The sequence below is a fragment of the Panthera leo genome, chromosome C1 (genome assembly GCF_018350215.1).
Source record: "Panthera leo isolate Ple1 chromosome C1, P.leo_Ple1_pat1.1, whole genome shotgun sequence".
Classification (NCBI taxonomy): Eukaryota; Metazoa; Chordata; class Mammalia; order Carnivora; family Felidae; genus Panthera; species Panthera leo.
This window is the reverse complement of record NC_056686.1, coordinates 146,925,500-146,939,480: the sequence shown is the minus strand read 5'-3', so window position 1 is coordinate 146,939,480 and position 13,981 is coordinate 146,925,500. Positions and strand designations below refer to the sequence as shown.

The window sequence follows — 13,981 nt, the reverse complement described above, 5'->3', positions numbered from 1 at the left end:
TGCCTTGCATCAGAATTGACATTCTATTTGCAGAAATTGGTCTCCGCTTATGCCCTTAGCCAACATCCCCACTGAGTAGAGTCTCATTGCCTATATCATTAGAAGCATCCAGTGAGCATCCAGGTTTTTTTCCTCTGGGCTAGCTTCTCCTCCTTCTCCCCCTTTCCCCCATCGCCATTTACCTCTTGACAGGTGCTTCCACCTGGCCTGTTTTGATCCACATATTCTTCCCTATTACCCTATGTCTAATAGAGCGGTTTCTCTCAATTTGGTGGGAAGAACAACTTTCCGAGTGGGTTTGAGCCAAAAAAATGGATTTCCCAACAGGCAGGAACAGGTTCACCATGCTGCTGCTGAAATACCTCTGGCATGTGCCTGTATAAAGATTTCTCATTCAATATTGAGTAAGCCACATGACCTAAACACTAAGTAGCAAGTTTGCACACAAACTGCCTTTAATTCAGTAGGGTAAATTACTTCCCTGAAATGTTTTTGGGGGGAGTTCAATACTGGTTACAGTGCCCTAATTAAGATATATCTTTATGCTGTTTTATTTATTGCATAAGCTTTTTGTTAAAAAAAAAAAATGGTAGCTCCTGCCACTATCAGTTGTTCCTCAGGAGTCTTCCTAATCCCCCTTGGGTGCTGTAGGTTTGTTTAGACTGAAGTTACCCGTGCCTCCAAACAGGAGGGAGGTCAAGGTTTAGTACTTAATATTTTGCCCAGTTCTCACTGAAGTTTCACTGAAGCAAAGGGATGCTGCTACTAAAGTTCAAGGTGTTCCCAAGCCATTTGCATTCGTACACTCACCTCTTCGAGTGCTGTACACACAAGTAAAGAATCTCCTAAATGATACATAAACTCTCCATTTCTACATGAAAGCTTCCTGTCCCTTCAACTACACTCAGGCCTGGAGGCTTAAACAAAATCCTTTCCAGATTATTGTTAATGCTGTGCCTGATTCTGCAGCAGCTGTTGCCTTTGAACAATACGATGCCTCTCCTCCCCCATGAGAAGTTGAAAATGCCCCTTCTGCAATACTTTGAACCTCTGTAGAAGCAGGGAGCATAAAACGGACTGAGAGATGGACCTAGGACTCCTGTTTGGGAATTCTGTGCACAACTTAGACTTTTGAGCTTCGCCATTTCCTGACATTGACTTTCATAGCAACAGTTTAATTTGGAGAAAATCTGCTACCTCAAATAGCTAAAGGTATTTATGTGGAAAATTTTCCAAATGATTGACTTTACTGTGTTGCTATTTTCTTTCCCCATGAATATGTGAGTATTTGGCTTTCTCCCAAGAGTTTTTCTGCATCACTTCTCTTTAGGCAAAGAAAAGTTTCTGTCCAGACTGGGAGAGGAGAGAGGCACCAAGAGTTTCCCCTTTCCAAGGGGATTATTATCTGAGTTTATACCACAGCATCTGTATAAATGAAGAATTTGAGTATGTCACCTGTTTGCTTAAATTTTTCGTGGCAAGGGGCTCCTGGGTGGCTCAGTCGATTAAGCTCTAATTTTCAGCTCAGGTCACAATCTCATGGTTCATGGGATCGGAACCCAAGTGGACCTGTATGCTGACAGCATGAAGCTTGCTGGGGATCCTCTCTCTCCTTCTCTCTCTGCCTCTCCCCTACTCATGCTGGGGCGCTCGCTCTCTCTCTCTCTCTCTCTCTCGCAAAATAAATATTTAAAAAATATTTTCAGTGGCAAATCCTCAAGGTGGCCAGAGTAACGTTGGTCATCACTTTGGAGCCAACACAAGTGTGATCAGCTGCGCGCTCCCTCCAGCGCCCTCAGTCTTGCTGAAGGGGTTGTCTGCTCCCTCACTCACCTTCTCAGCCCCACTAATCCTCCAGCCACGTCTCTACTGACTGCTCCTGCCAAGATCACAGATGACTCCCTCTTATTTAATCTAGTGATCATTTGCGGGTTATATCAGATCTTTCTGTATCATTTGACATTGTTAATGCTATTTTCCTTAGCTGCTTTGGCATCATTTCTCTTCATCCTCCTAGTTTTGTCTTCTGTCCCTTTCCTAAATGTTTCCTTGGCAGTCACTCCTAGACCTACTTTTCTTATTACTCTACACTCTCTTCCTGATTGATTCCATCTGGTCCATGGCCTCGATTCCACGCCGTTGATAAAGATCTCCCATTTGCATCTTCAGCCCAGATCTGTGAAGGCTGGTCCCTGTCCAAAGGAACCTGATTCCTTCTCTTCCCTGTTTCTCCAAGTTCCCAGTTTTAGCGAGGGACGCCATTGCTCACTGTGCAAGAAGGAAACCTTAACTCCTTCCTCTCTCTATCTCTTCTGCTCTGCCATAACATTACCAATTCAAATTAATTCTATCTTCTACATAAACTTTAAATCCAAGTCTTCTCCTTCAGCATCTCCTCCAGGTCTATCTCCTACCAGTTCCCTAGGTTAGGAAACCATCAACTTGTCTGTGGATAACCCTCTCTGGTCTTGACTCCTCATTATCACGTACATATTACAGGAGAGGTTTTTCAGATCACCACATTTCCCTGATCAAAACCCTCATGCATGTGAAGCCCCAGTCTGGCCTCTCATGCCTCTCCAGCCTCACCTTGCATTATGCACTTTTGGTCTTTCCGAGTATTTTTCAGTTCAAAAAATACTGTGCTTTCTCACCTTCATATGCTATTTTTCTCTGCCTGGAACATTCTTCCTATTCTTTCCCCCTCTGCTCCTTTTTCGGGTGTGAGATTCAGAGCACTTCCTCTTGGGTGCTCCCCTAAATGCCCCAAGTCTGCAAAAGTGCCCCTCCCAAGGCCTACATCCCACTGTGTCCTCAGAGCAAGGGCCATCCCTTAACAAAATTGCCTGGGTCTTTGTATCCCTGCTAGACTGTTAGCTCTGTGAGGACAGAAACGTGTCTCCTGTGTTGAAATTGTATCTCTAGTGCCTGGAACAGTGGTTGATACAGTGCAGGTGCTCAATAAACCTAGGTTGAACGAGTGAGTGAGCCTCAGGGTAAACCACGAGCCAGAATTCATTAGGCACAAGTTCAACTGCCTTAGTCTGATTTGCAACTTCTTCCTCACAAGTCAAGCTCCCCTAACTGGTACAACTCTTACTTTTCCACAGCAGGCAAAACTTTGTTGCAGACAAAGCAACCTATATATCCCAAAGGAAGAGAAAGTTTTCAAAGGTTCTGAGAATTAGCATATGGTAATAATCAAATCCCAGGGTATCTTTTAATTGAACCTTCACAGTCGTTCACTTAGCTTGTACTCAGTACATAAATTGAGTAGAACCTTATTAGGGAGGTTGTGTCATGCCCTAGTGAAAATGGAGAGAATGAGAAATAGCTTTCCATGACATGGAGGCATTGGAGAAAGGGAGCAACCTGGTCTGTAGCTTGTTTAACGTGTGTCAGGCTACTGACTCCTGAATGGGAGATGAGGAGGAGGACAGCCACAGCCATCAAGGTTTAGGACTTTCCTCCTAAAAATCCCATTGTGGGTTTTGTACTCTGCAAGGATCTACTGCACATTCCGCTCTTTTCCTCTCCTACGCTGCTGCTTTAATGTCAGCCTCAGGGGCAACCTGGTTTTGGAGATTTTTTCCTCCCCAGGAGCAAATCTTCCTGAAGGAACCACATGACTACCAGGCTCACCCTGCCAATACTTCCCTGGGCTTCTTTCATTCACTCACTCTGTTCAGATGACACAGGTTCAAATGCCTTACTCAGTCTGTCCTAGCCACCCTGGACTCTTCCTTTCTTGGGATTGTAACCAGCGAGGCAAGCAAGATGCCCAGGGAGCAAAACTTAAAAGTTGCTCACTCTCAGATGCCAACCCTGTCTATGCATGTGCCTGAGTGGGAGTGCCTTTCTGGACTCACCCTTGGCCTGGGACTCTCTTCCAGGAAGGCCAGCCTCCTTTCCACCATCACGCCTCTCCAAATGCTAATAATCCCTGGGACCCAGCTCAGATGCTGCCTCCTCCATGAAGCTCCCAAGTCTTTTCCACGAGGTCCCCCAGCAGACCTTGTTTATACCTCTCTGAAGGCACTCTATACCTTGATTAGTTCTTAGGCTTGTCTTTTTGTATCCATATTAAACTACAAACTTGGAAGGGCTGTCTTCTCCATGTGCTTCCAATACCTCGCACAGGGTACAGCACACAGCAGGTATTCATGTCAGTGAGGTGAGTAGAGCAATCAAGGGAAGGAGAGAAGAGCATAGGGGCTAATTGCACAGTAGGGGGAGGGCCAGGGTCAGCGTGGGATCTGGGGCCAGTCTGCCTGGGTTTGATCTCTGGCTCTGCCACTGGCTGGGTGTGAGAACATGAGCAAATCACATCACCAGTCTATACCTCCATTTCTTTATCTTTAAAATGGGATCAATATTGGTACCCCAACATCATGTTGTTGTGAAATCTAAATGAGCTAAAAGACATGAAGGTTTTAGCAACAGCCTCAATGCATAGTAAACACTTCAGTTAACATCAAGATCCAGAATTAAAAGGGTCTAGTGAAGGTACATCCGTGGAAAATGCAGGTAAGCACACTAAGGGCAAAGCACATCTGTGACTGATGTCTTAAAGAAAGTTAAATCTAAGCCATCAATAATGGAAGACAGAGGCAATGGCCTCATACTCCCTTGAGAACCCAAATGTCTACTTTTTTAGAAAAGACAAATCTCTCTATAATTCAAAAGAAGAATAGCTTGGGCAAGAAGATGGGAAGGGAGGCTGCCTAAAAAAAGGCAGCAGAGGAGGGCTGAATGAGTTTGGAAGTATTAAAATGGGTATTGAAATGTGCTCTGTTTTAATATCTGCTGATTTTAAGGAGAATGAAAACATAATGCTAAGTGAAAGTCATGTTTTTGCTGCCATCTACAGTCAAAGTGTAATTTTTAAACCACACACACACCCAAAATGGGGGTTCTAGACAAAACAAGTGAAAATATAGATAAAATTTTAAGTTCTAGTATTGAGACAATTTGGGCATATTATTATAGCATTTTATTTACTCTTCTAAAACTATGTATATTTAATCAGTAAGGTAGCCTTTTTAACATCTCAAATTGTGTTGAAACTCCTTGAAGAAACTGCTAGAAGAATCACTCAGGAGTGAGGCTGTCCTCTGGTGGGTTGATTAGCTATAGCTGTGGCAGCTGACAGACAGTTTGAGGGTCAATACAATGATTTCAAAGGAAGAAAGAGATGGATTGGATTTTTACCCTACTTTTTCCTGCTCTGTGATCTGCAGTTCTCTCGTTATTTTAGAAATTTTTTTTAATTTACATTTCTTTATTTTTGAGAGACAGAGCACAAGTGGGGGAGGCGCAGAGAGAGAAGGAGACACAGAATCCAGAGCAGGATCCAGGCTCCGAGCTGTCAGCACAGAGCCCGATGCAGGGCTCAAACTCACAAACTGCGAGATCATGACCTGAGCCGAAGTCAGACATTTAACTGACTGAGCCACCCAGGCACCCCAGCAGTTCTCTGGTTATTAGAGTTATTATAGATTGCATTTTACACCAATGCATTTTATTGTTTGGTTATGAGATATCAACCAAAAGCAAGTAAAGCCAAAATATGACCGTGATGTCACCTCTGAGATGCCTTCTGCCCCTATCTATGTTCCTACCCATATAATTTACACAGTTACTATGATGCTTTCCCAACTTCCTTGTGCATTATTTTTAAAGGGTTAAATATAGACAAGAATTACTGGAAAAGCGTTTGCTGGAGAAAAAAGCAGTGGCCCTCCAAGAAGCTCATGAAGAAGGCGAGAGAGAGAGGCGGCTAGAAGCCCTTAGGAAACAGGTGTTTTTAATTTGGAAATTTTCATGGGTGGTTTCTAAGTGTTCTTAATAACATTGTTAGTAGGGCTTAGTTACAACATCTGTGATATAAGATGTAACTTTTCCAAATTGGGACACTGATCTTCATTGCTGGGAGCAATTAGATTTATGTTGAACAATTTCCAGTTTCTTAGTATATTAAAAGAACTTTATCAGCACTTTTCAAAAGGCTCTCCCAAGATTTAAATGCATCCGTATTACCTCTCATTTATTAGCTGAATAGTACCCATTTACAGGAGTGAAACTTTACATCTAGCAGGATTTTCTGCTCCTCAAAAAACCTGGTGGAGTTTGAGCAAGATAATCATCTTAGGGGTAGAAACTTCTGTTTGGAAATCCCCTGTGGTCAGCAAACATGTGAAAAACCATTTTTTAAAACTGTATACTATTTTTTGTGAGAGAATTAAAGCCTCCCATTGCGTTGCCTAGTAAAAGTAGGCAAAAGTTTTTCAATTTGAGAAATGTGATAAAATAGTTTTACTTGGTAATTTTTCAGAGGTTTTGATCTGGAAGCGATTAGTTCAACTCCTAAGCTCCAAAGCCCACTGACACCCCTACACAGCTGATGGGAAATGACTGTCTGATTTCCCTTCCATGTCAGTGGAGGCAACATGGAATCTTGGATAAGAACTTGGCCTCTGGTATCCTTCAAACCTGGGTGCATCCTGGTTCATGACTTACTGGCAGAGGAAACTTAGATCATTTACTTCCCTAAGCTTCATTTCCTCCTCTGAAAAATGGGAATAATGATAGTACCTGCTTCACAGGTTTGTAGTAATGTGCGTTCACACTTTTAAAATATTAAATATAAAACCCTCTTCTAAATGCTCTTAGGTTTTAGCTCACTTAATCTCTACAACAACCTCATGATGTATGTATTTATTTTCGTAGCAATATTTCTATTTTATAGAAGAGGAAACAGAAGAGCCACAGGTTCCCCGAAGTCACACAGCAAGCAACTGTCAGACTGGATTCAAACCGAGGAAGTCTAGTTAAACTAGTTAAATGGCATAGTTTACAGGAAGTGTAAATGCATACCGCTATTATGTCATCATCTTTGATAAAAATAGGTTACAGAAATAAATTTAAAGAGGAATGTAAGTCCTGGTCATGCTAGATTCAACAAAATTTAATCATTAGCAAATAATTATACACCATGGCCTTCTGGGGACAAAACTTAATGTCAGTATTACTATGTACGTTCTTGTTCAAATATATATTTGATAACTACAGAGTCCATATGATTAGAATTCTCTCCATCTGTGAACTCTTTGAAAGACGAAATATTTATGCCCGTTACCTGTAACCGGTGTTTAGAACTATAGTTTAAGACATTTTGGCTAGGAAACCTATAATAATTAAAGCATATTCAACCCCCAGTTTTGTCATTACAGTTTCTAAATGGCATTAAAAATGCCATTCTCTTAATGCTAATTCTTGACTTTAGGAATTAACAGGCAGGTGTTACTAATGGTGCATATAATTTACAAAATTAGTGGCTTCTTTCATTAGGATACAGGTTTGAATGATTTCAATTATCATAAAGGACAAGGGCATTTAGGTTAAAATGACTCTATGGTTTTTCAGTAGAAGGGGAAACAATGGTTTACAATAGTCCCTGGAAATCTCATTGCTGAACACAATGGAGATTCACCCATCTTGCCCAATAATGCCAACATAATTCAACTTAATGCATGAATAATATACTCTAGAATGATCTTGATCATATTAAACTTTCTAGAAAGCTTTGTGGAGTTGTCACCATGACCATATATTGCTAGTAGTTAAAAATTAATGTTTATTATCTTTGGTTACTTTTTAAGGTAGTTCAATATATAGATTTTCTTTATAAGATTTCCTATGACTTAGTACCAGAAAAATACATTTTTATCTAAATTTAATCATAACTGATAACTCAATCAGTAGCAAACCATATATATTATGGCCTTTTAATATGTTTTGTTTTTAAACCATTAGCTCCTTTGGGGATCTTTACGACTGGCCTGGCTTAATATTTTGTCTGTCCTTCTTGTGTTTTATCTTTAATAAAATTTCCTACCTTTAATGGACATTGAACATTAGTAGTGCTCCCCAGAAGTAGTTAGCTTGTATCGTAATCCAAATAGCCATGCTTTTTCTTCTTTTAGGTTGCTATTGTAGCTCAATTTGATCCTGTTAGAATGATGTCAGACACAATGGCATCAAAAGCAAGAATGGGTATTGGAACTGAAGAAGAATTTATTCTTCAAAAGCCACTCTTTACATTGAATACATACAATGAATACCAGGTAATTGTGGGAATTAGCATGATTGATGCAAAAGCCATGATGATAAAAAGATTTATAGAAGTGTGTGTTTTGGGTTAAAAATTATTTTCAATATTTACATTTGAATACCATATGGATTTACTTAATTTTTACTGCTAAATGATAGCACGCAATTACTAATTACTGCATGATTCTTAGCCCTGTAAAATAGTTGATAGGTGACCATAGAACAGTTTGTCTGAACATATTATAAATCTGTCATTGAAAATTATTTTTAAAATTGACATTTCTACATTAAAATATCTTTAAAATTTACAAAATTTTACTTTAAAGTTGTGTTTAATGTTCTATTTTAAGTGTTTCTCTATCATTCAGAATTTGTTTAATGTTAAATTCATGATATAAATCCTACTAAGGCAACAACTGATGACACTGATACAAGACGAAGCAGAGGGAAGCTTTCAGAAATTAAAATGAACTGAAGATAATACATCAGAGCTAATGATAAAAGAAAACATTTTCTGTGGAAAAGTATTAAGGTGTTATTTAACCATTTCTAGGAACTTCTGACTCCTTTTAGTCTGTTCCTGTAACTGAGAAGGGATTTTAAAAAGTACTTTCAGGGGTGCCTGGGTGGCTCAGTTGGTTAGGCGACGGACTTCGGCTCAGGTCATGATCTCACAGTTCGTGAGTTTGAGCCCCTCGTTGGGCTCTGTGCTGACAGCTCAGAGCCTGGAGCCCTACTTCAGATTCTGTGTCTCCCCTCTCTCTACCCCTCCTCTGCTCACACTGTGTCTCTCAATAATAAATAAACGTTAAAAAAGTTTAAAAAAAAAGTCTTTTCAGATGGATGGAAGGCAGGGAGGGAGGACAGATGAATGAATGGATATCACTGATATTAAGGGAGAAAGTAGTTCTCCCTAGTTTGTTAATTTTGCAAGTCTAAGGAGAGAAGCTGGACACTTAGTTAATTATTTACAGAGTAGGAAACTTCATCCATTCACCCATTGACAGATCAAGTGTGCCTCTCCTATGTGCTGTATACTTCACTAAGAAATAAAAAAGATGAACAGTTCATTTATCAATTGGACAATATTTACGGAACATATTCTATATCTGGCACAGTGGAGTTGCCAGGGCTACATCCTGAATAAGACTGACTTACTCTGTTGAAGGAAGTGAGCAGGGCAGCTGGGTTAGGAGGGAAGGTAGCATGTGTGAGAATAACGCCCCTGGGGTGAGACTACCTCCATGGTGGAGGTCTAAGGCCTGTAGCGGCACGAAGGGAACCAAAAGAAATGCAGACTACGGAAGTCGGACCAAGTGTTGAAGAGGAAACTAAGCTACATCTTAGTCGAGGATTTTTGGCAGCAGTAACAACATTTTTTCCAGGTTGATTTAAATTAAAACCAAAAAACTCAGCTGGGAGGAGGGGTTGGGCGAAAGGAAAGGGATTAATTATAAGGATGCAAGTGTATCTCCAGAAGCCAAAGCAGGAAGGGCAGCTGGGGCTGGCAAAGAATTGAAGTCAAACTGGAAAGCTCTTGGGTACCTGGGCTGAGGAAATAAGGGTTTCACCAAGCAGAGGAGGGTGGAAAGAGGCCCTTATTGGCGTGTCTTCAGTGTAAAGGTACACGGCAAGGGTGGGTGCTAGGAGATGAGATTGGAAACATAGGTTAGGGTCAGATTGAAAAGTATAGTAGCTTTTGTTTGCTAAGATGTTATCCTGTGAGCACAGGTGAGACTTAGAAGCAGGTGAATTATATACTCAGATATGCTTAGCAACGTATCCTGGACGGAAAATTGGTGGGGGTGGGAGTGGGGGTCAGAGTCTTTTAAGATGGCAAAGTCCTCATAAACGTGGGAGGGCGTGGCATGAATGGCTCTGGCTGAGAGGAGGGAGTAATGAAAGTGAGGATGATTCTAAGCCAGGCAGCGAGTGGTACTGAGAAGAGCCTGCATTTTGGATTCAAATCTACATCTGCTATTTACTGGCTATGAACTTGTGTAAGCTATTAACATCTTTATGTCTTGTTTACTTCATCTGTAAAATAATAATTTGTAAGGTTCTTATGAGGATTAGGATAATAAATGTCAATTGCCTAGGATATTGCCTGGCATCTACAAGTAATTCAGTAAATTATAGTCATTACGTGTGGCTGCCATTAACCATATAAGAATACAGAAGTAAAAACAGACTTCGGGGAAGAGTATTTATTTTGTTCATGTCATGATTAGGGTGAAGATGTCTAGAACACGTTTACAAGAATCTGATTGGTTGCTTCTGGGGAGGTGATTTGGGGAAATGCAGGTCAACTTTCCAGGGAGATCTCCATTTCACTTGATACCTATTCTAAAAATAGGATAAGGCGATCTTTTAAACCTCACAGACCCGAAGCTGAGAAGACAGGTGAATCCAGAAAAAATTAGGGAGCACACAGGCAGAGCATGAATCCTTGGAAGTGGATAAGGGTGACTACAGAGATTGTATCTAGAAGAGGAGAGACTAATGCTCAAAATATATTGCTTCTCAGACACAAATCTCTGTATTATTTTCGACTTGTGTGCAATCATTGCTCCTCGTCCCTGTACCTCATCAGTTGCCAAATTCTCTTGATTCTTCCCTTCATAGTGTTTCTGAAAGTTCTCTCTTCCTTGCTACCAGCCAAGTTTAGACATTTATTACTTCATGTTTAGACAATTGTAGTAGACTGCTGCTACTCCAGTGTTCTACCCAAACTGCCCTGACCCCGAATTGACCTATTTCACCTCTGAGTTTGCATGTGCCTTCCTTTTTTGGCTGTCTCTTTTCTTCCCCACTCTGCTTCATAGAAGAATAGGGTGGACTTTACAGTTAGCTCACGTGCTCCTCCTCACCTGAGGTCATCCTAGTCTAACCCGCACCAGGAGATGTACTTCTGTGATCTTCTATCCTTGGAACATCAGTCACATGTGCCACCAGCTGTAGTTATCTGTATACCTTCTTACTGCCCCTATTGGTTTAAGAGCTTCTTGAAGGAGGGCAGCTTTCAACAGCTTGCTATCCCATCCTCTAGGGGGACTTGAAGTCCGTGTAAAATGCCTCATTAGCTAAAATCCATATGTGGTTACCTTATTGCAAGCAGCGTCTGTTGACATTTAATATTCATGGAAGGAGGGGAAGAGGAATAAGGTCCAATCAGCTATAAATGAAAATAGAAATTGAGCTACTCATACTTCCATTGCCACTTAGAACCACATTGGTGGAGACATTTTCTAATTCTGCTTGAAATAGAAATCAGCCTTGGAGAGTTCGATTGATTTTGTTTTTTAAGTAGAGGCCATGTGTTTAAACATAATTTACATATTTCAGAATGATGGAGAAATTAGAATGTCTGGTTAAAGACGAATGTACCAAGAGTGTGGTTTAGATTTACTTTAATCAATGATTGTCTATATTTTGTAATTCTAGCTATGAATAAATAATGAATCAATGATAGTACTGAAAGTAAGCTTTTTTTACTCCATCTTTTTAATAATATCAGTATGTTGTATTTTGACTAATCTAGTATAATATTCTCTGTATCTTATCTCGGAAGCCACAGATATACTGGAAAATGATAATGTCAAGAACATTTGGACGTTTTCAGTAAAAACAACAAAAAAACCCCCAACCCTCTCCCCCTAAAAAACAGCAACAGAATATAGTCACTGTATACACAAAGTTTATTGTCATCTAGTCATCTACCCAGAAGAAACAAATTATATAGCTTGAGCAAGTATAGACCTAAATGATAAAATTTACTTTAGTTCAACGAATTGCTACTTATTTAAATTGTATTTTATTTCTACAGATAATTTCTTTTTTCTTTCTACAGATAATTTCTGACCCTAGACTCCGTTTTGAGTTAGCAGTTCGAGAAGCTGGACTTCATAAAACATTTTATGCCAGAGAGATATTACCAAAAATCAGTCCTCAAAAACCTCCAAGAAAGGACATGGAGTCTACTGTATTTAAACTCTAGAGTTCTTCTGTAAATCCTATTATATGTAAACAAGATTTTTCTTTGAATACATTTATATAGATAACAATTACTACTTTCCAAAAATTTTTAAAATATCAGACATAGAAATCAAAGCATTCATTAACACAACTTTGTCTTTTATGACTCTTAGAATATCATGCACTATTTCCTATATCTTTGTTATGTCTGATAGTACTGAATTCAGCAAGACTATGGAACATAATTATAATGCATATGATACATATATTATTGTTCAGTAAGCTGCATATTGGAGATTGCATTATCCCATGAAAAGAGCTTAAAATAACCATTTTCAGGAATTACAATTTATGTTGCTACTACCTGCTAAGGTTCATTTCTGCTTGTTATTTCAGAATTTGACTTTTTAATTATGGAAGCTCCATTATCATTAATACTTCTATTTCTTGATTATTATAAGAGGAGACTCAACCTTTCTCTAAATTTAGAAACCAATTTGGTGTACCATGTTTACTGCAAACCAATCATCCAAACAATTTCATTTTGCAAATTAGCCTTTAAAAATAAATTAGAAATTAGGAACAGCACTTCAAGCATGGGAATATCTGTTTGGGCTTAGAAAAAAATGTATTTGTGTGGTTGTTTAGAAAGAATATTTTACAATTTATAATATTTTAAATGTTATCAAAAATTCCAAATTATTTAATATCTAGATGGTTTTATACATAAAGAGCATTTCAAATAAATATCAACCATATATGTCTACTTTAAAAACTTGATTAATCAGAATCACAAGTCAGTGTTGTTGGAAGTTGCCATTATTACTGTTAAGACTACCTCCACCACCTTCTTTTTCTTTCTATTGCAACTTCCTGCCATTTCCTCCCTACTTCTAGCCCAGAATTGCTGTTATTGGAGTAATGCAAAAAAAAGACCAGTCTGACTGGTGGAATATTAGGTTTCATGATTATTCCCAATATGATGGGAATAAATAATGCAGCAAGCCCAGCTCATCAGAATAAACCTTCACAAGAGATTCTATGGACAAAATCTGTATCTACAATTCATTATAATGCCCTCTCCATTCAACCTTTTGCATCATCACATCTCCTAATTGGAAGAGGAGAAGGAATCATGAACAAGACTCAGGGAAGTGGGCAGTAGCAACATTCTTGAGGATGTCTCCCACCATCACAATGTTCCTTTAAGGGTCCTTGCTTTACTTGATGTGAAGCCCCAGACCATAAACCATGAAAGCCCTGCTCTATCAGAGCACATCCTCTCTATGTTGCAAGACATATTGTAGTCCTGTTTCTCTAATGTCTCTCTAATGTCTCTCCTTCCTTATCTGTGTGGATGTTATTCTTCTTAATCTGTTTTTACGTTAACTTTAAGATATGATTCTTCTTTTTGCTCATTTATACTCAAAATTTGTCTTCCTCAACTTTTAGAAATAGTTGTGACTCAAGATAACCCTTCTAACTTCATAGCTCTACAGTTCTCTCTTTTGTTATATTTGTGTATGTTCAAAAAATTTGCAGCTTACTTTCTGGAGATATTTCCTCCCCTAGTTTTATCTGGACCTGTTATTTCCTTTGACTTTGCTGTTCCTGTGGTGCTCAATTTGGATTTTCCTTGCAACATTTTCTCATCATGGGACTTTGTCCTAGAAGTGAGTTTTGACTACCTGGTCTGGGATTTCATGGGGCCCAGATTTCTGTGGCCCCTTCAGAGTTCACTGCAAACACTTTGTACTCATTCATTATCAGAGTGTAAAACCCCCTCTTAATTTTATCAGAAGCTTCCAGTGAGTACTTCTTGGCTCTTTAGAGATCTCAAATCCATCTGATGTCCCTTGCTTCCCTCTGTCCTGCAAAGGTGTTGTTACAATCA

The 13,981-nt window shown here is 39.4% G+C and overlaps 1 protein-coding gene across 6 annotated transcripts in view; it reads left to right on the top strand.

Moving 5' to 3' along the window:
* Window positions 1-13,981, top strand: part of CCDC148 (coiled-coil domain containing 148) — a 276,911-nt gene that overhangs the window by 236,725 nt on the left and 26,205 nt on the right. For 5 of the 6 annotated variants that reach the window (XM_042948866.1, XM_042948863.1, XM_042948860.1 and 2 more), the window contains 3 exons: window positions 5,683-5,800; window positions 7,986-8,126; window positions 11,963-12,718. In XM_042948866.1, coding sequence (XP_042804800.1) covers window positions 5,683-5,800; window positions 7,986-8,126; window positions 11,963-12,109 — 406 coding nt within the window. In that variant the 3' untranslated portion in view covers window positions 12,110-12,718. Of the gene's footprint in view, window positions 1-5,682; window positions 5,801-7,985; window positions 8,127-11,962; window positions 12,719-13,981 lie in introns of those variants that run through there. The other variant, XM_042948861.1, reaches the window with a different exon arrangement.